At 45.0% G+C, this 25,300-nt stretch overlaps 1 protein-coding gene across 1 annotated transcript; it reads left to right on the top strand.

Annotated features, from left to right (window-relative positions):
* The first annotated feature begins 2,966 nt into the window (after positions 1-2,966).
* LOC115327355 lies at positions 2,967-23,047 on the top strand. The gene is made up of 5 exons (XM_040207287.1): positions 2,967-3,011; positions 3,456-3,471; positions 10,843-10,978; positions 18,661-19,048; positions 22,778-23,047. Exons 1-5 carry the CDS (start codon positions 2,967-2,969, stop codon positions 23,045-23,047), a joined length of 855 nt encoding a protein of 284 aa, XP_040063221.1.
* Positions 23,048-25,300: the final 2,253 nt, after the last annotated feature.

Below are 25,300 nucleotides of genomic sequence, written 5' to 3'. Positions count from 1 at the left end.
ATTTCTAACACGAGCGGCGCAGTGTTTATTAAGCCCAAGCATATTAGGCTGAATTTTCACTTTATTATTTTCGCTTGCTGCCTGTATTGGCGCTGCAAGCTGGAAAACCAAGCATGTCACTCTAGGCATAAAAAAACCTATTTTACAAGGTGTCACAAAAGAAAACGTTTACATGTTTTTGTTTTGTTTTTGTTTTTGTTTTTTTAACGCAAAAATAAACTAGGCATCGCCGAACGCTGATTCTCCGCCCAAAGGTACCGCTAGAGGTCACAACCAGATGCCAAAGTTTCAGCCCGATCCGACACCTTTTTCAAATGTTATAAGTGATCTAAAAAGTTCATTGGAAATTGATGACCAACGGAGTTTTTGAATACATGGGGCTCTATGGCACCAGAAACCGAAAGGGGCAAAAATGAGCTCCATTTTTCCATTGAAATTTTCAGAAAACCACTTATCAGTTATAGCTGGGCGGTTTCATTTGGATTCAGGCAACGAGGGGCAGCCGCATTTTTTTTTTATTTTGCTTTAAATTTTTATATTTCGTGGTAAATGTTCCAAGAAGAACAATCCTATTTTATCTTAATGTCTTGACATGTTTAGTTTCTGAGAAACAAAAATGTCAAAGAAGCGAAAAAGAACGACGAGGTTTTGACGATTGTTGTGTGTGGCGTTTTTGAATCACTTGATTGCATTGATGCGGGTGGACTCGGTGGAGCAAGCGGAAGAACCATCGCCCTCGACGTCAACTGCAACTCCAGAGCCACAATGATGACCGACTCGCAGAAAGCCTGCATGTAATTACGCCCGAGGTACCCTTGGACGGCCGACGTTACGCATCCTAAAAACAAAAATCAATCATAGAGATACATGTCGTTTGGGCCCCGGGACACATGGGGCACACAGGAAACGTGGCGGCAAATGCCGCAGCCGGAGCAGTTCTCAACCGGGACTCAAATCCACGCCCTGAGAGTTCATCACCAGACATGCCTTATAAAACGTACTTAGCGACTCAACCTAAAGCGAGGCGGGAGTTCCCACTACCACACAAAAGCTTCAACAAAGAGGAAGAACCACCCCTTGAGAAGATTACAAACGGACGCGATCATCACATCAGCGAAACTTCACACATGGTACCCAGAACGCTTTCTCACGCCGAGATGACCCTTCTGCGACGCACCATGGGCCGACGTGCATCACCTAGTATGGGTATGAAAGCAGATACCAGGCCTTAAACCAACTGAAGAACCTTTAAAAGAGGAGTGTGATGCAGGATTGCGAAGCGAGGACGCCGACAAGGAACACATGCTTGTACGAAGAACTGTCATAGTTACCACTGCAATTCGAGCCCTGGAATAAGGGCACCCACCTATATTCTCTACTACTTGACTTCCATATCCCCCCTTTTCTATTCGATATATCGTTCAACAAAGTTTTCAACAACAACAACATCTCTAAAATCGAGACAACTATGGCCACAATCATTTTAATACGTGTAGACCCGCTACCCTGTGGGGAGGGAATGGGGAAAAGGAAATAGGAAACCGGTTTTCTGCCCTACAGAAGACAGTACTGTAGGTCGGCTTTTAAGTGTGAGCTCTGCTTTAGTATGCACCAACTCAACTCTGCTAAGTTACACCGCGGTGCAGCGTGTCGGACGCACTTTTGGTCTGGGGCTTTGGGCGAAACTCACCATGCCGGACGGGCATTCCTGTGGTGTTTTGGAAGCAACCATACTAAAACTAGCATTCTCTTCAAAACACCTCAAATGCGCCTGTACTAAAAGAGCCGGGAAAGGTTTTAAGATCATTTCCCACGTGTTTTCTGTGCGCTAGGTTCGCCCGAGATTGCGGTTAGGTGCTGTGAAAGGAAATCCAGACACCGTCGGAACGCGATTGTTTGCGCGCAAAGCACTTAAGGGGGAAATTCACGGATACTTCTGGTTGTCAGATATATTTGTTTTGTTCCAAAAGAAGCCCGAAAAAACGTCAAATCGTCCGGACCACTCGCAGACCCCGTTCAGTGCGACTTCACGGTGAAACGGCCGTGGTATCGTTTAAACGGTCGTATTCTCTTTCAAACTCGTTCAAACTGTCGTCTGCTCATTCAAACGACAGCCGCCAGTAGACCAAATGTAGCGATAAGAAGTGCATGGCTCAAAATACGTTTAAACTTGAAGGTTGTTTGGTGTAAATAGGCTCGGTGCAAACGGTAGCTACAAAAAAAAATGTTGATCATTTTTACCACTGGCAATCACCGACTCGTACTGCATGATTCACATGCCCCGATTCTGCTTGCGATTTTCAACATCGACGTCTAGCATCCCAGCTACCTTACACACTGGTGCAACTCAAGTGACGTCGCGACTGAAAATTGCGAGCAGAATATTATCATGCAAATAACGCTTTAAGGTACATTCTGCGGCGTTCACCCCGAATGAATCGACGTACGTCACATTATTTACACGAAGATTTGCGATGTAACGAGCCTCGTTAATTTTGTTGAGGCTACTAGAGTGGTAAGACATTAGCAGGAAGACGTAGAATCAACACTTGCAACGCGAAAGAGAGCACGAAAACTCAAACCGACGTCGACGACATCAGATTCTTATGGTTTGTTGATGCGGGTTGTGGCGCTTCTTGCCGACACCCCATTCCTCATGCGAGGCGCCAGTGCCGTACCGCTTGCGGCGCTCTGCTTTGTTTGTAAACGTGAGCTGGTGTATAAGGTGTGCATAGGCACTCAATGTGGCATCCGGTAAATGCCCCCTGTTGAACCTCGTCCTTTCAAAAAAAGCTCGAACATTCCCCTCAAAATTAAATTTTCTTTACGTTTAATTTTTGCTTTATTTTTGTAAGCGCACTCGCACTCTCTTTAAAGCTCTTTTTTGTATAAAAGGTGGTGACGGGAAAGCATTTACGCAGAAGGAAGGGGCACCTGTTTATTTCTCAGCTCATTAAGCAGACACTATGGCTCAAAGTTTTCAGTTTTCGCTCCTCCTTTTACTCTCCCTGGTGAGTGTAAAACTGCGGAAATTTAGATGCCAGTTGCTCAAATAATTATGGATATACTAGAATCACTAGTTATGATTCGCTTTGGCAAAACGACACTTCAGGCATCTTGGGCATTAAATCCTTGTTGCCACTTAACTGTCGCTCTATACAAAATCTCAAAAAAGCCTTTTCGTTCGCGAGAACATACTATAGCGATGGCTTTATGTGTTCCCGTAAATATTTAAAGAAGAAAGAAGTAACATTTATTTCTGCAAATTTGGTAAATTGAGAAATATTGTTACATCCGTGTGTTCCACACGATTGTGACGATGTCATTTAACTCGCCTGTCTTGCTTGTATAAGAATAAGTTAACACAGTGTTCTCTGCCAAACTTGAAATGCACGCAATCTTGCAGTCATGTAATCGAATATTAATTTGAGCGTTTTTTTTTTCCTTCTTTACAGTATTCCGTACACCAAAGTAAGTACGCTCCCTCAAGGCACTTTACAGATATTTTATCGTTTATTACTGTTATGTCATTTGTTTCTGTTTGACTTGGTCAATACCACTTAGAGTACAAGGCCTGCGCCCTTCTCCCTAGATGTCATCAGAAGTGGCCCCCCGCGGCTCCGCCTAGCTTGCGTCAGCGTCACTGTCAGCGCGTCTCACTGCATCTCCCAACGAGCGCGACGCTGGAACGCGGCGACGCCAAGATGGAGGCGTCTGCCGCTTTGCTGTGACTCTCGCAAAGCTTCAGCGTCTTTGCCGCTTGGGGTGAATTGGGGTTCCACTCGTGATGACGTCATGAGCAGGCCTTGTCTTTTAGGTGGCCTTGGCTCAACTAACTACCTGTTGAGAGGGTGAATTTTCGTTTCCAAGCACGGTGTCGCTGAGCTCGGGAGAAATACAGCGCTAGATATTAATGGAGATGGAGGGCTAACGATGTTGCAGTTAAGGGCCTCATCTCCGAGCGCGAGGGAACGGGGATCATTTATTCTAACCTGTTTAATATATGAGACCTCAATGAAACTTGGATCGCCAAGCATGCAGCTGTTATTACTGCTGCAGGTTTCAGGGCGAGTGCATATCGTGAAAAGGCCAATCTGTTTCCAGACTCGGGCGGAAACATTTTCGCTTCCGAAAGAAACTACGAAAGTGAGAAACGCTTTATGCGCGAAAGGCTGAAAATTTGGATGCATTCGAGCTGTACTTGTACATCTGTTCGGAGTCCGGGGCTCCGTTTGCTGTTTGATGTGCAGACCATTTTTAATTCCGAGCTGCCCGACTTTCTTCACCACGCTCGACCTTTTTCATTAAAGGAGAGGAAAAGAAAGCGTCCAGGTACATAAAAACAGTGTCGAACACAGATACTCCGTCACAGTATTAATATCGCTGGAGTACACTTATTTTTGACGCCATTTTCTCATTTTCTTTAGAATAACGGGGACGGAGCAGGTGCTTATCGTTTTAAGGCCTTTAATTTCTTGATCCGACCCTGGAAAAATGTCTGGTGTTAGGCGTGACACTCAAAAAGGGACTGTGAGGAACCTAGTGGCGACTCAACGAATTCTGGGAGACAGGTTCTCAATCGCGCCAGCTCAAAAGGCGAGAAAAGACAATGCTATGTCTTAGATCCCTGTCAAGTTACTGCTTATGCACGCGGCAATCTCAAATTTTCTCCTTTTTTTACGCGGCAGTTACACTGCTCATGCATCGTACAAAAATTACAAGAGGTCTCTTAAGCTTCGCCTTAAAGAGTGGAATGCGATGGCTAAATATAAACCACCGCTCGTTCTCAAGCCGTTTAAGCGTTTCTGCGTGGCCCGGAGAATGAAGAAGACGCCGTTTCCAACGGCTGAATTCTCATGTTTTCCGTACAAGAAAACAAATCGGCCTCCGGCCTTAGTATTGCGTACACTGCTGCTGCTGCTACCGTTTCCCCAATGGATAACTACCGAGTGCTGATGCCACGTCCACCTACTTGTAACCTCGTTCCTAATTCAGAATTCCTGCATGGAGCTCTCGCTGTGCGACCCTACCGAGCTCCAGACTTCTGAGACGCTCCCAGTGGCATAATGGACCGAGAGGACATTATCGCCATAAGACAACGCCAAATGTCGCATGTCTAGATGGTCGTATCTGTGACTTCTCTCGCGAAAAGCATGCTCGTCGCCTGCGAAGAGTTAAAGGTGAAAAGACGTAAATGCCTCGTCGTGAACCCAGATTTGAAAAAAAGAGAAACAGACACTTTTGTGGCTAGACCCGCACATGAAAAACCGGGAACTTGTTGAAGCGCTGGAACCCTTCGGTACCGTGAGCTCTATCGTACAAGAGAAGTGGAAATGCGAAGGAATGAAAGGCATCACTACCTTCAACAGAGAGGTGCAACTGATATTGAGAGACGACACAAGCGTGGGCAAAATTCCGCACCTACTAACTATTTATGGGTGCCAGACCTTACTGATCCCCGCCGACCCCCTTTGTGTTGGCGATGCAATCGCGTTGGTCACATCCGCCGCCATTGTAGGACTCCGATGTGCACAAAGTGCCAAAGGTTCGATTACAAACTTGCTTACCGCGTCTTCACCTACGCCGACAGGCTTAGGATCGGAACAGCAGACGACTCAACCACAAAACACCTGATGGATGCAAGCGAGGTTGTTGAATCGAGTGGGGACATCCCCATGATGACTGAGCCTCCAAGTTCAACGCCTCAGCCACCCCCGACAAAGCCCCCTCTGCCTCTCCTGATGTGAGTGCATATGGACCCGCTAGTACCCCTACCATCTAAGAAACAACGCTGACACCTTCTCATACGTCAGGACACGGACGTACTTCTACTGAAATTCAGCAAAGCACAGCAACCATCGCGATTGAGGAGCAAGGTAACCCAACGCAAGGAATCGATGATGCAGATGACTCCATTCTTGCAACTTAGGCACTTACAAATGCGACATTGACCAATGGCCTCTTATCTAGATCAAAACTGTCCGACAGAAAACAGGCTGGAAGACGGCACAAGCCGTATTTGAAGCCATCTTCTGGCACTAAATTTGTCGAAGACAGGCCACCTGAGTAACGCTCAACCATAAACGATCGCATATAAGGCGCCCCTCAGCTTTATGTAGCTATATCAAAACTTGAGAGCTAAACAAAAGCAGTGCCACCTTCTTCAGCTTATATCCATACGGCAGGTATATCTATTGGCTGTAGAAGTAACGAACTTGCCTGGCGAGGAAGAAACCGAAGTCGCGTTCAAACCTTTTATTAATGATTTCGATGTCTGTGTCACCCATGCAACGGAGACGTCGGCCGGTTGCTTTTTGTAACTGAAAAGGACAAAGCGTTTGACTGCTAATGCTCTCACCACCGATCGGGATGGGCGCTTTATTGCATTTAATCTTACTAATGGCAACGACGAAGGGCGCATAATGTGTGTGTGTGCGGTCCATACGCTATGAATGCACGTAATTACTTTTTACTTATAAAACCATATATTAGAATCGATAGAAAATTACTTCTGCTGGAGATTTTAACTGTGTGTTAAATATGAAAGACCGTTCCCAATTCATGATCAGATTTGACTCTACTGCAGCCGCTGCAGTCCTTTATTACCGCAAAGAACTTAGATGACATTGGAGAACAGAAGCAGAGTACATTAAACACATTTTAAGCGCTATTCTCACGCATGACTGGATCGAATATACGTCTCTGGAAAACTTTACAAGGTTATTTCAGATTACACGTTTAAACCTACATTTTTTTTCACACCACTGTCTTGTGTAAGTTGCCACTGGCGAAAAGAAAAGGCATTTATTACGTCCCGAATGGAGCCTATGAAGACTGAACATAACCCACCTAGTTGACGAAATATTTGCCGATCGTATCCCCAAAATTGTTTTTTGCACGTACAACAGATACCCTCTCTACACGTGTTTTGAAATGGGACATGTTCAAAAAGAGGTTGAAGATTGGGCAACCGAAAGCGCGCGCTCTATCACGTTCGAAAAAAAGGCGAGAACTGAAGAATCTCTTGAATACGTTATCAACGCTTTGCGAAAGTTGAAAGTAACAATTCCGGTGAATACTCAAAACAAATAAACACGGCTAAAACACAACTCCAGCGATATAATGCGAAAAATATCGAGGTGCAGTGATCCGATCGCGCTACCGAACATTTCAACTTTGAGAGACACCCAGGCGGAGATTCTTAAAAGATGAGCGAAGGTATGCTGTAACAAAAAAGAAGTAGTTGAGATTGAACATTACGGTAGTACCAGAATGGATACGCCAAATATTAAAGCGCAGCTCTTAGGCGCCCGTTTCCGGCTTGAGCGGCGTCGGCGTCGCCGTCGCCGTCGGGGTAACCGCGAGCCCCCCCCCCCCCCCCCCCCCCCCGCAAAGCTCGGGAAGACCTCGGGTTCCTTCGGGAGGACCTCGGGAGGACCTCGGCGAGGGGGGTCACGTGACCCCACGTGAACCCCCCCCTCCGAGGTCACGTGACCCCCTCCCCGAAATCTCACAAACCCCCCCCCCCCCCCTCCGAGGTACCCTTCCCTCCTCCTCCTCAAGAGCTGCGCTCGAATTCGGCGTTACAGGGGGTTGTAAACGGCTTTCACTTTTTTCAGAAGCCTTTGTGAATTATTACACTAATCATTTAGAGAAAGGCATCCCAATTGAAAAACAAAAATTCAGATATGAAACACCTTGTATATGTCTTGCCTTTCTTGTGAGATGACGAAAAAGAAATAGTCGAGGGCCCTCTAACATTGCAGGAAATTTAAAATGTCATAAATCCTCTGCCTTCAAACAAGACACCTGAACCTGATGGCCTAAGCACTACATTCTACAAACTATTTTCTGGTATGCTGAGTCTATTACTACTTGACGTCTTAAAAGCCGGAACAAGAAACACTACAGCTAACTTTTTATTGTGGTCACATTGTACTAATTCCTAAAACAGAAGACACAATAGCTTTAATAAAGGTTGAAGCTTATCGACCTATATAACTTTGTACTGTGAACTATGTACGCAGAAGTTTTAAAACGAACGCTTACACCTCGTAATTCATAATCTAATCGGAGATCACTAAGCTTGTGGTACACAAGAACGAAACATTCAAACGAGCGTACACGTAGCAAGATCTGTGCTAAACTGTATCCGGTGAGCAAGATCAAGTGGCAATAGTTTCACTTGATGTGTCCAAAGCGTTCGATTGAGTAAGTCATTCTTTCTTACTCAAAATACTTTCTCATACAAACGCAGGAACCACGCTATTCGAGCGCATTCGGCTTTGTTACAAGAACAGCAGCACAAGGCTAATTTTAAAGAACTCCCTTTCTGTATCTGCTCTTATCAAATATTCAGTATGGCAAAGATGCCCAATATCAACACTTAGTTTTTGCGTTTTACCTTGAACCTCCGTGCTTGCGCGTTCTTACCACTGATAATTTCCAAGGTTATACCCTTCGGTTCCAAGAGCTAAAGTTACTGGTATGTGCTGATGACGTGGCGCTGTTCTGTTCGAATATGAAAAGTGTGGAAAAAGGCTTTCAAATAACAAGGGTATTGCAACCTAACTGGAGCGAGGATGAACACAGGAAAATCTAACGGCTTCTGGATAAGTACGTAGTTTGCTGACTTATCATGAAATTGCTTTCCCTTCAAATATATAGGCGTTCCTCTAGATCAAGCATCTGTCGACCTGCCCGCGTCTTGCCGCGGTCTTTCCAGTGACGCCCTTCCCGCTGCCCGCTTGCAGATAGCCTGCTGCTACCGACGCAAAAATAAGCTCGTGTTAACAAACGCCGCCGCGACGCGCAACAAACGCACACATGAAGATAGCAGAAAAGACGAGAACAAATAGTTTTTTCTTACATTTTAAATGTTCATACTTATATTCCGTCCCTCGAAACATCGACCAACACCCAAATCCGGCCCCTTAGCGAAAACGTTTGGAGACCCCTCCTCTCCATCAGACAAGATCCAAAAATCTATATTTGAAGTCCGTTGTAACTGAGATTAAGCAGAAATGCTTTGCATGGAGGGCACTAGAGCTTTCAATCTTCGCAAATGCAGCAGTGTAGAGCTTTTTTTTTTAATATCTAAGATAATGTATGCCTTAAAGGTAATGACATTTTGACTGTCCAAAGGTACAAACCTTCCATAGAACATTTGCGACCTGTACCTGGATCCCTTCTAGGAAGCAGATGAAACGCGCTAACTTATTCATTCCGTTGGAAGCTGGTGGCTTAGGTCTGGCGCATTTATTAGTCCGCCAACTCGTTTCGAGACTATTTTTTAGGAATTTATTCCATTCTTATCTGCTTTCAAAAGACTGTCACATCACTTGCCCTTCTTGGGCGTTTGGACAACAAATTCTACCCTTAAAAAACTCTGAGGCTTTTGAAAAGAAGTAGTGGATACCTTTATGTTTATAAAAGTCCGCCTCTTATTAGAATACCTATTTGAAGTGCCAAGAAAACGGCTATGACGACTCTTGATTGAAAGTCGCTTTCCTATTCCGCTATCGCAGGACACAATTGAGTGACTACGAAGGACAGTACGGTAAAAACGAGTAACGCGAATGTGCATATCTCCAAGTGCTAAAAGATTTTTCTTTAAGTTACAGACATCAACGCTTCCAGTAAAATGGCGGCTCCAAGAACTTGGGTCTTTTGTACCGTGGTCAATTGTCTGTCTATTATGCCACCGATCGAAAACAAGAGAACTCTGCTTCATCTAGTCTACAGATGCTGTTTTCTTTTGAGGGGTCTTTCAGCGAATTCTCAAAAAGAATATAGACTTAAAAGATTGTAGTATATTCATTTTTACACACACCTAGTGAGACAAACATCTCTAAGATTTATTTATGCTGATAGGTCTTCACAGCATCTGGAGATGCTGGATAATTGACAGGAACGCCGACACACCATGCACCACCCAATCAATTTTTCTAGAAGGAATTTTGAAATTAAAAAGTGTTTACGCAGCTCATCCCCCAGTACCTGAATGGTTTCCCCTACTTGATGCGTGTTTAAGATTTCCTGACTTTTCAGGTAACAGCCTGCTTAGAAACGTTGCATTTGTTTATGTCTGAGACGTGCCGGGAGTGAAAGACTGCTATGAGACTGCGGTTTAGGCAGACATTCCTCCCAACTTTTCACCTCAAATCAATCACTCTGTACATAATCATCTTTTCATCTTTTAATCTTGTAGCCTGAATTGTTAACCTAACTTTGCATGTAATAACGACGAAAGAAAAGTGTCTACGTGGCCTAGTGGGTAGCGGGTCTGGCTCGCATCGAAAGGGTCATGGGTTTAATCCCAATCCGCCTGAAAGACTTTGAATTATTTTTTCTTTAAGGCAAATAGATAATTTATTGACCAGTCAGGTTTTTTCCCATCCCACCAACGCCGACGCCCGTTTTTCTGCGATACACGCTCCTACAAGCGATCGCGTTAAAACAAAATACACGATGCTTTCTGCGGACATGTTGACCGAATTATTTGCGAACACACCTGAAGCAGGCTGGATGCATGTTTTCATCACACGTATGTGTGTTTTGAAGATGTCTGCAGACAGTGCTTTTATATTATCAATGTGAGAGCACCATCGTGTTAGGAACAAACACACCTCCAAGAGTGGCCGCACACTGTTTTCATGTTTAAACAGTGCGACCGCGGCTTTAGGAGTAATGGCGCCTCCTTTCAACTTCAAACATTAATCTACCTATCATATCCTTTTTTTTCTGGAATATAGTACTTTCCGTGTATTTACCATTTTTACAATCTTTGGGCGGTATGTTTAATTGTTTAATATATATATATCGATACACACTTTCTTCTAGGCAGCGGCAACCTACTTGACCTCGATGATGTTATGTACGAAATCCTCTTGCGAAATTGCTCTTACGACGAAAGGCTGGTAACTTTTGACGTCATTGGAGATAACAAAACACGAGGTCCCCATGAAAACCTCGAAAAGTATGTTATGCTACTCTTTGTCCCGAAAATATAAATAAAAAAGAAAACTAAGGCCGTTATAAATTTAAAGTACCGGTGTAATAAGTTTCAATGCCAAAGCACCGATCGGTATCTATGAGTACTAAAAATGTGTTTAAATATTCTGGTACGCGTATTTGTTCGTACCGTGTCATCTGCTTATCCGTGCACGTACTGCCAAAAAGCAATAAGCAAATTAGGCAAAAAAAAAGTCATTAATTCTTTGCATTTGTCATTAGACATGTCACTTTATTAAGGTGCATTACAGTGAAAACGCTCACCGCTGGCGACATCGTTGATGTTAGAAAATATACGCAAGAGACAAGGCTTGGATACCCTGAGAGAAAGCACAACTGCTCAGAATTCTTAAGATTCGCGTCGTTTGCTCGCCATTTTTTTAATAAACCGGTAACTTTTTTTGTTTGTTTTTGTGCAAAATTTTACATTTTTAACAATTCAGTATTACAAAACACGAGACCAAACCCTAAATTTAAAATGTGGCTCTACACTACAAAAATATAGTCATAAAATGACTCTTAGGCATTCTTTGGCTGGTCTATATTTGGCGCCCTAAACGCTATCTTAAGAACCCCTTAAAATACTTATTTCTGAGAAACGTATAACGGGTTCTCAAGCTCCTTTTTTTATACGAAAGAGTTTTTCGTCGCTCAGTTGCCTTTCCGGCGCCCCAGGTTACGATAGTGATTGAGGCGAAACTTTCACCACGAGCTGAAAGAGTTCTTGGGGCGTTGAAGGACCTTTCTAGAACGGAACTTTTTCTTAGAATGTATTGCGTGGGTTACCTAAGGACGCTCTCGGCTCATTTCGACGGTCCTTGCAATATGTGCATCCAAAAGATATCTTAGAAATTATTACGGTAATTTACAGACTAAAACCGAGGTCACAGGTAATACAAGAGACAGTCTGCAGAACGCGAGTCACAGCAATAACCGTAGTTCGAATGCCGCGTACCAAGTTTTATCCTCGAACTCATTGCCATGCGGCGTTCGAATCACGGATCTTGCGATGACTCGCGTTTGAATCTGTATGCAGACTGCCTTTTGTGTGATGTATAAGCAGTGCGACCACGGCTCAAAGGATAACTCTGGTCAAAAACGAAGGCAAAATAAATGACTGGTATCGCTTGAGTAGCAAGAAATATGATTACAGCCGAAATATAATCTTAAAGTGAAGCCGCGCACCCTACGAAACCCTGTTCTAGAGATGCGACCAGCTGGTCTTTAGCGGGCGGCAAGCGCGTTAGCTTTAATTCAAAGAACACTGGGGCAGCACATTTGTGACGTCATGTTGCAGCAGAGCTGCGGTCGCTTGGTTGTACCAGTTGTACCGCGCTCCGCAGTACCCTTTTGACGTCACGTCGCGGCCGGATGGATGGATAGACGTTAATGGCTATACCCTTTGTAACTGGCGGTAGCTTGCGCCACCTAGTCTGAGTATAAATAGGCAACGATATGATTCCTCCAGCCCTTCTAAGCCAATCTTTTCCTCGTAACTACCACCAGGCAGTGCGGGATATCACCAGGATTACCTTCGGGGAATAGGGCGAAAAACTAAAAACATCACCCCCGCCTCCTTCCCTCGGTGAAGGAGTTGCCACTTTTCCTCTGATCAAACCTTGTTGGCATTACCCCAGCACCGGACGCACTGGAGGACAGGGTTGAGACTTGGGGCCGGAGCCACACTGGGCGGAGTCCGAATTTTCCTGTCTCGCCTGTCCCCAGCAGTGGTAGTTAGATCTGCATCATTCAATTTTCCCTAGATAATTTCCACCATTATTCTAATCGCCTCTCTGTGACTCTAATTCTTTTCTCTTCCGTCCTTCCATCGTCACCAGCAAACCCCAGGACCCCGTCCAGATCCGTTAGGCCTTGGAGGAGGGCACGGCCTAGCCCCGTGCACTTCAAAACCAAGCGCTCTAGTGTCTCGCTCTCATTATGGCAGGCATCATATAATGTGTCTGTCTTCTGAAATTTAGCCCTATACGTTATTGTCACCAAAAATCCGGTTCTCGCCTGAAACATTAAAGAACTTCCCTGTGAATTGCCAAACACATTTTCCTTCCTTTTCTCCTGTTTTTGTGTCCTATATAATGTTAGAGCTGATCTTCTGTGCATTCTTACGTCTCACATTTTTCTTTCTGTCCTTTTCCTCTTTTTTCCAATGAAGAAGCCTGCTCACTAGTGTGTAGATATCTCAATAAAAGCTTTCGGGTTCGGATTTCGGGTACGGCAAAACTGATCATCAACCGTATGGCTGATTATCAGTGTTGCCATCCCTCTAGCAGATAGTTTCGGTTTTGCCGAAGACGCCCGAAACCAACCTTTGAGCCGTAATACTTATAAAACTACACACATTATCGAGAAAAAAAAACATTAACGGTTATATTTGAGGGACATTGCTTTAGCTGAAAACTGTCGCAATCCCATATTCAAAAATACTCGTCTGAGTCTCCCAGTCGCCTTTTAATGCACGCAAGGCACGGCGAATCCCGCGGTTCTCATTATCCCGCGCCAGCCAATGCGTTCGCCACATCGCACCAAAAAGAATGCCGAAGGACCAATCAGAACATCAGAAGTCAGGCTTTAAGCTGTCAGCGACCATGTGGGCGAAACCAGGGTTCGGCAGTATCGCGATACAAATGTATCGCGATAGTATTTTAGAAATACATTTCGTATCTGTATTTCTGTATCGCGATACATTTTTTTTACCAGTATCTGTATTCCTGTATCGAAATACATTTGGAATGTTTCTTTTATCACGATACAATCAGGATGAAATATATTTCGTTACAATTCTTGAGAAATACTCTCCCCCCCACCTCGAAAAAAAAAATAAAAAAAAAAGTAACAAGGCCGAACGCATTTTTTTTTTACTTGTAAGTTCTAAGGGCTTAGAGTCAAGGAGATGCTGGGGTATTGTTACTATGCTGACCAAGGTTCCTTTTGATTCTGCAAACTATTTTTCTATACGTCCTCTTCCCTCTTCTGAGAAGTGTTGCGTAGTCGGGGACCCGAATCAGGTGGCGTGCCAGCAGTGGAGTCAGAGCATCTTCTGCCGCAGGTCCTTAGGTAGGGATTTCATGAGTCATTGTTTCCTGGCAACCAATGTCCGCTGCTAACCGTCTCTCTCACCTTAGCGTACAAAGTACACCCAGCCGGCAAAGCTGAGTCACATTCCGTTGCAGCACGAGCCAGGCAGTGGTTGACTTGAAATAGCAGGAAGACTCACGCTGTGAAGTTCAACACACATTCGAATGCATCTACGGCTGCGCCAGTAACATTGCACGGCTCAAGGGTACGTCATCAGCCGACGTGAACGTATCCCGCTGCTCTGGTGATCCGAAACCCAGAAAGAGGCCAGAAGTGGCCTCGCTGTGCCATCCCAGACTACCTCCTGCGACTGGTCTCGAGACCTCTGTTTCTTGGACAGCTCGCACCTGTGCCGGCAATATCAGCACGCAATCCACGAGGTCTCTGTTTGGATAATGCTAGGCAAAACTTGAGGACTGCAATCCGCGCGTCGGTGGCGGAGGGTCGGTAGTAAGGACCTTAAGAACAGGGATGCTACCGTATCGTTTTTTCAACTGTAAAACAGAAGATAAGACATGCATTCCAAGATGCTTCAGGGGGTCCACTATTCTCAAACATTACAAATGACACTGCATGAAATGCACGATCTTCAGCTAGGTAGCCTACAACGACAGTACGCATTGACTTTTCATACAGCAGCGTGGTAAAGTTTCACGTTCAAGCCACACCTACAGATAAAGAATATTAGTTCATTCCACCGTAACATCATGTGATCAATGTCGACAGGATTCCCTCGTCAGGCAGACAGAATGTCATGGAAGGGACCGCGGTCAGCAATTGTTGGAATGTTTTTTTGGGCCCATTGAAGACTCCTTGCCGTCCGAAAGCACTTCCTTAAAGGCAAAGTGCCAAGCCTACAGGAAAGTAATTTCGGGATCAAAATCATCCACTTCAAACTTCAAGCTTCATCTCAGTTGGCGTCTCAAAAAATTTGGAAAATGTATTGCAGTATCAGTATTTCTGTATTTGTGTTTCTGCACTCCCTAAAATGTATTCCTGTATTTGTATTACCAAATACTTTTTGCCTCTTTTTAAAATGTATTTCCGATACGTATCGCGATACATTTTTACAGATGTATCTTAGTATCAGTATTTTAGCTACTATTTCAATGTACCCAGTATTTGTATTTCCAAATACATTTTTCAGTATTTCTGCCCAACCCTGGGCGAAACCGAGGGAGAGGAAAATACCAGAGTACGCGAGGACGTCAGAACACCGAGCTGAAACGGTTTGTAACTACACAATAACAGAAAACGTTTTCAAAAAGGGTTTTTGACACTCCAAGAACTCTTTTAGTTCATAAAGACCAGTTTCTTGTCAAGCACTATCGCCCCCTGGCACACTAGAGAGGCAACTTGGGGATGAAGTAGTTTTTCGTATCAGAAAAGGAGCTTTAAGAAAAACACATAGGTTTTGAAAGAAAACCCCTTAGGGGGTGCTTAAATTAACTTTTTATGGTGCAAGATGTGGACAAGCCGAAGGAACCCTAAAAGTGTTTTTGTAGCGTGAGCTAAACTGGCTGAGGTTGAGCAGTTTCGCGTTTCTCGCATAATGAGCTGTGCTCCGTGCTGCGGAAGCGCGAGGAGCAGTGACGTCACACGGTGCACAGCTGGCGCGCCGGAGACGCCGCCGCCGCCGCCGCGCGCGCCTCGCCGGTCTGCACATTCCAGAGGAGTGACGTCATAGCCGCGGCAGACGCGTAGGCGCCGCCGCGTGTCCAGCTGTCCGCCTCCGTTGTGCAGTAGCCAAGTCTGACGCTGCACCGGAGCCGCTTGATAGCGCCTCTCATTTTGTGCGCATAATCTCACGCTAGGTGTATCCTGGCATAGCCGAGCTAAGCCACCGCAATATTTTTACGATCAGATGTCTCTTAAAGTGGACGCTAGGCCCGATGCTTTTGTCTCCACCGTAATCGTCGGACGCGTTCGAACGGGAACGCCGGACGCTGACGTTCCACTTTCTAACGCGTTCTACGAGTGCAGTAGAGAAAAAGGCGGCTAGCTTCGAGGCTACCCACTAGTCTTTCCAATCAGAGCTCTCGCCGTTCTGATGTCCCCCCCCCCCTCCCCTCCCCTCTCGCGCTTTCGTCACCTATTCTTCCCATTTTTATCCGTGTATGGACCCTTGCATGGCTCATCACCCGTGCGAAAAATGCCGAGTCACTGAGCTCTGCAGGCATGACGTAGCGTCTGATAGACCGCACAGCAGAGCAACAGCGCATACTCAGAAGGCGTTCCACAGCAGAGCAGACAAAGATGGCCGCGCGCAGGAGGAGGTTTTTGCAGAGACCTATGGTTACCTTGAAGCGGAAATCTTTTTTTAGTCAATTCAAGATGCACGATGACGCGGCTGCAGCCAACGCTAACGATCCGAGAGGGCCAATCAAGGATCCGCAAAAAGTGCATCGTCACGATGCAGCTGTAGCGTCTTTTGCGGGTTTGCAAATGTGGTCCGCCAGCGAACTCCCGTTCAGGCACACCGAGAAGCAGTTGGCGGTTTCTCGGCGATCACGCGAGAGTTTTTTGCGACTTGTGTTTGGCGACTTTTGTCAACAATTTAAAAGCTCGCTTAATCTACGATTCAAAGCAATTCAAAGCAATTATTCTTCTGGCTCTGCGTAAGCATTCCGAGCGCAGGCAGAAAAAGGCCACGTGGACCCGCGAATCGCGCACGCCGGCGGTTTCCCCCGAGCTCGGCCACGAGAAAAGCCCCTCTAGGCACTCCTTTCTCCTCCTTTTTGGGTAGACGGGGGTGCACCCCGTCCCTAATTACCTTAAAAAAGGAGTATCTAGATAGATGTTTTTTTTTCGGTAACGAAGTAACGACGTAGTTTAAAAAAGAATAAGCGTTCAACGTAGGGTGCCTCAATGTCCTTCTGTTTAGGGTGATGCCACCCTTTGTAGTACCCAATGCCGACAGCACGCGTTCACGGGTAAAATACAAAGCAATCGACGAAAACAAAATGTCGCCATAGCACAGTCAGCGCCACAAACGCGTGCAGGAACACGCTCTTTCACGCGCTTCTGAACAAAAAAGAAAAATAACCGTGTGGGACAAAATGGTCAAATGACTCCACCCTAATCAAAGCGCACATGAAGGCACCCTAGTTCAACGTGTTTTCGTTACTTTGCTGTGGAGTAACTCGTAACGGTATCTAATTGCTTCTGAAAGGGAGCGCGCACCACACGAGTACCTACGCAGTTCTCGCCCCAGCCCGCGCCCGTGATTAGCGCAGCCAGAAAACGCTAGACAGGTTTTGACAGAGATCTGCGCAAGGCATGTCTTCTGCATAACCAAAGTGGTCCCTGCACGCATGCGTTTTAAGGTGAGCAATTATTAACGGCGACAAGTATTGGAAGCGGCTGCAGCTTCACAAAAACGACAAATTTTGAGTAACGAGAAAATGTAGCATTAGTTTGAAGTCAAGGTAAGGCGTTTCTTTTGAGTCGCAGCATCGAGTAACGTACTTAGTTACTGTTTTAGTAAGTAACGAGTAATGGTAATCAGTTACTTGATTTCACTAACGTGTACATATATGAACAGCGGTCTGTGTTCCGTGCGAAGTGCTGAGAAAAGAGTTTCCACAAACCTCATAGTTTTTGCTTTCTTAACTTGGTATTATTAAATTTTCCACCTTTCGTGTTGTCTTTGTTTGCTGCTGCTCTTTCTTCTGTGCGTTGTAAAGGTGTGTCGGATTTCTGGACTCTACTTTCTTTTAGTATTTTGTGTTTTTCTTTTTTTGTTAATAGTGAGGGTGCACAAAAAATGCAAAGTATTTCTGGAACGCTATAAAAAAGTTGGGATAGATATACGGCGTGGGCGAAATGAATTGAACGTATTTAAACTGACCGCATAATTAGGTTTCTTAACTTATCGCGCTGAGTTTTAATTCAGAGGTGCCTGAAGTTAGTGGAAGCTTTCGCTGAAATTATAGTCAGATTGGCTTACCTGAGTAAACCAAGAAAAATCACGAACTGTGTTTTCCTTATAGTTAGCATGGGAACTAAAAATATTAAGTGTTACTGTGGCGCTTATTTGGGCCACATGAAGGGAAGAATAGGTAAGCCAATTCTATTTCCTTTCCAATTCACAATCTGTTTTCAGTCCTAGTAAACACCAGAATAGCCCACAACGTTTTTTCGATGATCTTGAGATACAAGGGGTTAGCGATAATATTTCCACTGACAAAACCAGTTTTCATTTTCTTTCTTTTTACTATGGAGGTTTCATGTATTCATACTCTCAAATTATAAATGCAACAGCTTCGAGCACCAGTGTAGAAACTCCTAAAGTAGCTGGATCGTGGGCAAGTAATGCCAAGCTCCCCATGAGGTCGTCAGGCGTGCCCACAGAATTATCTGTGGGCTCGCCTCAAGAATGCTCGAAGAATGTCTGTTTCGTACATATGTGAACATATCTGCCAACAGTTTGTTTAGGGCCCGTGTCACAGTACCACCTTACAAAAAAAAAAAAAAGAGGCCTTAGATAGTGCCTGCCGACGGTCTTTTGTACGCGGTGTGAGCGCAGCATAACGTTACAGTTTTTCGATGCAGGTACCCACCAGTCAAGTTCGAAGTCGGCCCGGTGGTCTACCACGCCGCCAAAGTAAAGTCTCTAAAGCTGTCTGCTGTATACGTGCAAATATTTCACAACAACCAGTCTGACGAGGAGGGTAAGGCGTACATATCGGAGCAGATAGACCACGAAGACGAGTACTCGTGGTCCGTCACCAGGGGAGCAGATCTCACCGCTAAAGCTAAGTTCAGTATAAACGTGCCACTAATTTATCAGTTCTCTACTGAATTTTCCACAGCAGTGAAGACAAGCTCTGGATCCACCAAGGTCGAAACACGCACTACGCGACAACTGAATAAACAAGATATAAAAATACCCCCTCTAGCCACTCTCGAAGCCAAGTGGTACGTCAACGAAGCACAAGTGGTGCGTACGAGTCGGCATTTTTTCTTGTATCAATGTTTAGGTTGAAAGTTACTCAAAGATCTCACACCGCTTTTCTGAGCCACTTTTCTGCGGAAAGACGGTGATAAAGTCAGCACAAAGGTATATAAGATCACAATAAAAATATTATTATAATTACTTGCCCATCGAGACCCCACATTGAAGCCACCTTCAGCAAATATTCTCGTATTTTATGGTAAACGACCGGCAAAACCTTTTTCCCCTATCAAGCACTATTACAAAAGACACCGACAATAAGAGCCGCATACAAAAAGTTTAAAGGGTATATCCGGTGAAGTCTGTAAGTTACGAAGTTTTTTTGCTGGTCGCGTAGAGAGGGCCTAAGTATAGTAAGATGTTATATTCATTTTTTTTGAAAGACCCCAAGTATTCGTTAAATCAATTATGAATATTGATACAAAATTTCAAACCAAATTTCGCAAGTATGTATGGCTTGTCGTGTCGTGACTTCACATCAGGCATGGATACGTCACAGTCACAGACGTTGACTTACCACCGAATTCAGAAACCTCACTCAAACTACACTCGAACTGAAGGGCCCCTCCACTTCCTCGAGGAAGTCGAGGGGCCCTTCAGTTTGAGTGTAGTTTGAGTGAGGTTTCTGAATTCGGCGGCTACTCTCGGTTTTGATCAATATGCGTTGATGGTGCGTACAAAGGTCATCGTCCGAGAATTGAGCTTCTCTCTATACCGTAAATCTTGTCCTTCTTAAAATTAACTTATTTTACAAAGACCGCAGTCAAGAGCTCTCGTGGCACTCTTAGCGTGATGTTACGTCAAAGCTCCCGCTGTGGCTAACAAAAATGCTGTGCGTTTTGCGGGTGCAATCTGAGCAGTTGGGCACCGTTTAAAACTGAATTACTTGCGCGGCGGAGCAATAAAAATTCGGATATTGGTAACATTATCTTTCTAAAAGTGATGACAATATAATTTAATTGTTTTCTGAAAGACAAAATCTTACCAGATAATTTATTTAAGTAAATATTTATGGAGACAGTTGAACTTTTCTCGCTATTTAAAATCAAGCATCGCGTAGCTTTCAACGTAAAACAGAACAGTACCAGTCTAAAACTAGCTTCATACAAAAAAGTCGAATGAATGCGCACGCGTAGTAAGAAGTCTTGTAACTATAGTGTCTGGAACGCGTCTCCGACTGGTGTGTTTACCGGGTTCAAAAAAGTGGTCCCTCGTTTTCCGCCTGATGACGTCATAAAAGTGTCATGTTGTCGCCTGTTGCGACCCTGGCGGCGCCCCAACAGTTGTGGTAAAAGTGGCAGACGCCTGTTCTGCTGCAGGTCGCTTTTCACTGTGAGAGTTCACGGAAGCTGGAGCAGCCGGAAGTTGGGACGCCTAAAGGGACGCCGTGACGAAAGCGACACTCGCGTTCGCTCGTGCTTTTCGACAGCATTTCTACGGCCAACCGCCAGAATCCCGACAGGCAACAGCATGACACTCGCGTCATTTGTTGCCACATTGGGACCACTTTTGATGTATGGGCGGGATAGGACGGTAAACACACCAGTCGAAGACGCGATCCAGGCACCATACTTGTAACCAGGATGATGTGTATGTCTTCTTCGCGTCAGTAATGTTTCCCGACAGCATTACTGATTGCCCAGTACACAGAGACCAAGGCCAGGTTTCGCTGTGAAGCACCTGATAGGGATGCGGAGCTGGTGGTTTCATTACTGCATTTCAGTTTTCTCGAAGTATACACTCTCCGGCGAACTTTTTTTTTTTTTTAGTAGCTTTTATGATTTCACAGAAAATGTGTTTTCTAGAGGTATCGTGCTTTCCCCCGCGTACTTGGGGCATTTTAAACGGCACCCCCTAAAAGAGTATAGGCAGAATAGGCGAATATATGTCTAAGCATAGCCTACTCCATGCTGACAAAGCCTGGCAGATCGCCACAGGACGCGACCGTTGAAAGTGAAAAGAATGAGAGGAGAGGCATGTCACGGGCGCCCCGCTGCGGCGAGAGGCCAAAACGCACTTGTCCCGAGCGATGGAATGTCCGCTCGTACTCCTCGCGTTCCTCGCGCTACCGGTTCGTTTCTCGTCGGGTTTGAAAACCATGTTTCGGGTACTCGCCGTTTCAAAAGCTGTGCGCTCATGATCAGGTTTTTCAAGAAATGCTCTGTGCTATCAGCTTCTCGCGCTCCGCATCTGCGACCGAGCGCTCTATGGCTCGATCATCGAACTACCAGGCTTTGTGAATAGTATTAGCGCCGAGATGTTTCGGTGGCGCCCTCTTATGGTTTCTATCCGTGATGTCACGACTGGGATTTGCCTCGCGGTGCTGTCACAAGTTGTTATCCTGGCTACTTACCATCAGGCGCGACGACAAGTTCGGTGGTGTGTTTAAGAAGCACAGTGGAAGCTAGGAGCCATCGCAATCGGCAACTAACACAGTCAAAGTTGACAATCTGACAGTGCTCATATGCCCATGGTTTGGCCAATCGTGAAAAGCTGACCGCAGCGACGCTTTTGGTCGCACACATCGCTAATCGAGGAGGCCATGGCCTAGGTTCTCAAAGGCTTGCTTCGGATGTGTAAAGCCGGGGTCACACTGCTCATACATCATACAAAACACAGTCCGCAAACACGAGCCACCGCGATATCCGTGGTTCAAATGTTGCGTGCCAAGCTTCCTTCTTGAACTCATTGGAATGCGGCATTTGAAGCACGGATCTCGCAGTGACTCGAGTTTAATCTCTATGCAGACTCTTTTTTGTATGATGCATAAGCAGTGCGAGCCCGATTTGACACATCATACAAAAGACGGTGCGCCGGCACAGTATGAGGCGTATGACGGTCACATTGGGCATACAAAAACTGTCTGCACATGCACGAAGCGAACATACTTCCACCATGATTCAGGCGTATCTTCAGGTAATCATGTCATCATGTGTGCAGCGAACAGCCTTCATTTTGTGTTATGCATGAGCGCGTGAAACCTTGCCTGGACAAGGCTGGACGTGTTTGCCTCAAGGCCGGAAGCTCCTCTACGGGTTCCTGCTTTCATGTACAAAGTAAAGCATTGTGAGATGAGCAAGAGTCGTTCAGGCCGGGGAAGCGCAAAAGCCACGCAGGAAGACCGGCAGTGTGAAAACAGTATTTTGGGCATATTTATTTGTTTTGCTGGCGTGATTGCTTCTCCAGCATTCATATCACGCCATCATACTCCTTGTAGCCTGTCGAGAACAAAGCGCCCGGAATACAACATCTAACGTCACGCTTACAGTGTTGCCAGTAGAGCCCTTTGAGCCGGGGTCACACTGCTTATACACGATACAAAAAACAGTCTGCGTATAGATTCAAACGCCGTGACCGCGAGATCCGTGCTTCGAATGCCGTATGGCACTAAGCTCAAAAAGAAACTTCGGAACGCGACATTCGAACCAGGGATATTGTAGTGTCCTGTGCTTGCAAAATGTCGTTTGTATCATGTATAAGCAGAGTTACCCCGGCTTTATCCTCTAGAAACAAACTTCGAAATTCAAGTTTCACTAAAAAAACATTATTGCCACTCATAATTTGTATTACTAGTTTAGATGTGTATATTCATGTGTTGAATCAATTTTGAGGCAAATCAGCGACAACGAATATTTCGTCGTACTTCGCTGGCGATTTAATCTAAACTTGGGTCACACCCTAAACCTATGTTTTCATTATGTTGTATCATTACAGGTGGTGCCGTGGGTAGCCGACATCTTGTTGAAGGGATACGTTGCAGGATTGTTTGAAACGCCCGACAAGAACCTTACATGGAGGTACCTAGACGTGAAAGAGATGACACACGAACACCTAACAAAACACAAGAGAGGCGTCATTTATCAGGCATTGGGGCTGTTCCAAGCAAACGTAGCTCAAAGCTACCACCTCTCCACCACCCAGAAAAAATTAGCACAGAGGACCGCGAGCCTGGCCAGATATACTTTTGAGCAAGAAACCTCATGAACCACGACCGAGTGGATGAAAACAAGTTTTCGAAATGATAATAAAAATACTAATGAGAACAATTCTAATCTACTTTGTTTGCAGTAAACGTTAAAAAATCTAAAAACATTTTGTTGACCCATTGTAAACGGCCTTTCGTTTTTTTATTCGAATTAAAATCTCCAAACAGTTATATTTTACACTAACAGAGTGATGACAAGGAATCCAAGCTTTACTCACTGACAATCCAAGAAACGGAATGAGTCTTAAGTTGTCCTAAGTGACTATAGTTTCGCCAGAATTTTAAGTAAGCGCTGCGAAGCACAAAGCGAAATAGAAGTCCGTATAATAAAGAAGGCAAAGCTTAGTTATGTATTTTTAGATCATTATTCAGACAAAACCATCGATTAAAGAGGTGACAATAAGCTGGTCCTAAACATTCGACACTTGACCGAAACTGAAATTGATTATAGTCACACAAACTCAAGAAAAGCAGAGCGGAGCCTATTATACAATCTCACTATAAAGTTTCATAAAAGCTTGGATCTGATTATAAAGACCATGATTGGAATATCGCTAGTTTCCTGAGATTTCGAACTCGCACTCACAGAATTAAGCTCAGACCATAAACGTGGGTTGAATTATGATGTATTCATAAATAATGAAGGAGTTAAAGGAGACCGTATACAGGATGTTATGGTAAGCTGGAAAACTCGCTCCCACGAAAAGTACGCATCGAACAATAAAAGATTTATGTCCTATTGTTTTCTGCCAATGGGCAGTAACGTTTGATATAATTAAGCTAAAAAATACTTTTTTTACTTATTTTGAATTTGCAAATTTCGAGGCATGTTTTCAACGTGTACCAAGCGTTCACGCCATCGTCAAAAACAACTAAAAGAGCACTATCGTAAAGAAATGCTGTGCACGCGCAGATACGTACCGTTGAAAAATTTACTCGATTTGTAGCCTTTCATACTCAGTTTTGGTTTCCCTATCAAGAAGCGTCTCCCTGCCGGCGGTCCCTGCTGCCCCGTGGCCAAAGCGCGCAAGCAATGCGCACCGCCGGGCGTTTTCGCTTGACTAAGGTGAATCCAAGTATCAAATCTTATCCTTCCAGAGTCCCTGGAACAGCGCAGAACACTATTTCTACGCCTCGCGCCGCACTTCCTTCGCTCACTCTTTCGAGGGAATCGAAGGGAGACTTGCGCCATTTGGCCACTTGGAGCAGGACCGTTGGAGCAAATATGCGCTTTTGGAGGGTAGACGGCCGGTCTAGCCATAGACGGCCGTCTGCTTGGCAGGCGGAGCGAAAGATCTTAGAGGGCCCGGGGAAAGTCGAGGCTTCCAGAACGACAGCAAGAGCTGAGCCTTTCGCCCTTCACTCCAAAGACCATATCGCAAAAGCAAGCCACTGTCGTCAGGCACTCCAGAACAACTCCTCTTTATCAAAGCACCATCTTCCAAACCAGATTTACAAACGACCCGACTCCCTCCCCCCTGCCCCAAGTGCGGTGTATACCACTCCATCCCTCACACCTACTGGTCTTGTAACCAGACATGTAAAAGTTACTAAAACAAGTAACTAAGTCCTCTTACTCGTTACTCGTTCAAAAAGTAATGACTAGGTAGGCTACTGTTTACGCATATTAAAAACGAATGTGTTCCTTCTTAATATGAAACGGAACTAAATGTGTTGTTTCACTGTAGTAGTAGCCGCCTTCCGATGTTCACCTACTGAATCGCCGCATCGCGCAATATGTGGCTTGGAAGAATCAACTGGGAATTAGCGCTGTCGTGGTTGTAAGCGCCTGTTATGCATGTGCGTAAAACACAAACATTAAGAAAAAACATTATCTACTCACTTCGATGTGCTAGCTGGTTGCTGAAATTATCTTTTTTTTTATGTTTTAGCCCAGAAAGATCCATACTTGAAACGTTCATGCTTAGATACCAACCAAATTGGATAATTTGTGTCATATGCGTTTCCCTCCAAAAGTAATTGAATACCGTGAATCGTAACTGTCTCAAAAAGTGACTAAAAGCGGAATAGTGGTACTTTCTTTCGAAAAATAACTAAGTGGTTACATAGTTTTTGATAAAAGTAGTTGAATACAAGTAACGCGTAAGCTTGCAAACGCTTTATGTACACGTTTGCCTGTAAAGCACCCACCCTTCCTCCCATTTCCCCCACACCCTTTCGTGGGAGGAATGGCTGGCCCACCCTCAGGCAACGACGCACCCTCCGCTCTTCAAGCCCTCGCTGAATCCATC

This window comes from Ixodes scapularis, unplaced genomic scaffold (genome assembly GCF_016920785.2).
Source record: "Ixodes scapularis isolate PalLabHiFi unplaced genomic scaffold, ASM1692078v2 PGA_scaffold13__105_contigs__length_92229423, whole genome shotgun sequence".
Taxonomy (NCBI): Eukaryota; Metazoa; Arthropoda; class Arachnida; order Ixodida; family Ixodidae; genus Ixodes; species Ixodes scapularis.
This window is presented reverse-complemented; position numbering and strand designations above follow the sequence as displayed.

Excerpts from the sequence above, each read along its gene's own strand:
- LOC115327355 (XM_040207287.1), top strand. The coding sequence starts at position 2,967 with ATGGCTCAAAGTTTTCAGTTTTCGCTCCTCCTTTTACTCTCCCTG. Across the intron at positions 10,979-18,660 it reads CCCCATGAAAACCTCGAAAA|GTACCCACCAGTCAAGTTCG; the intron begins GTATGTTATGCT and ends TTTTCGATGCAG. Across the intron at positions 19,049-22,777 it reads ACGTCAACGAAGCACAAGTG|GTGGTGCCGTGGGTAGCCGA; the intron begins GTGCGTACGAGT and ends GTATCATTACAG.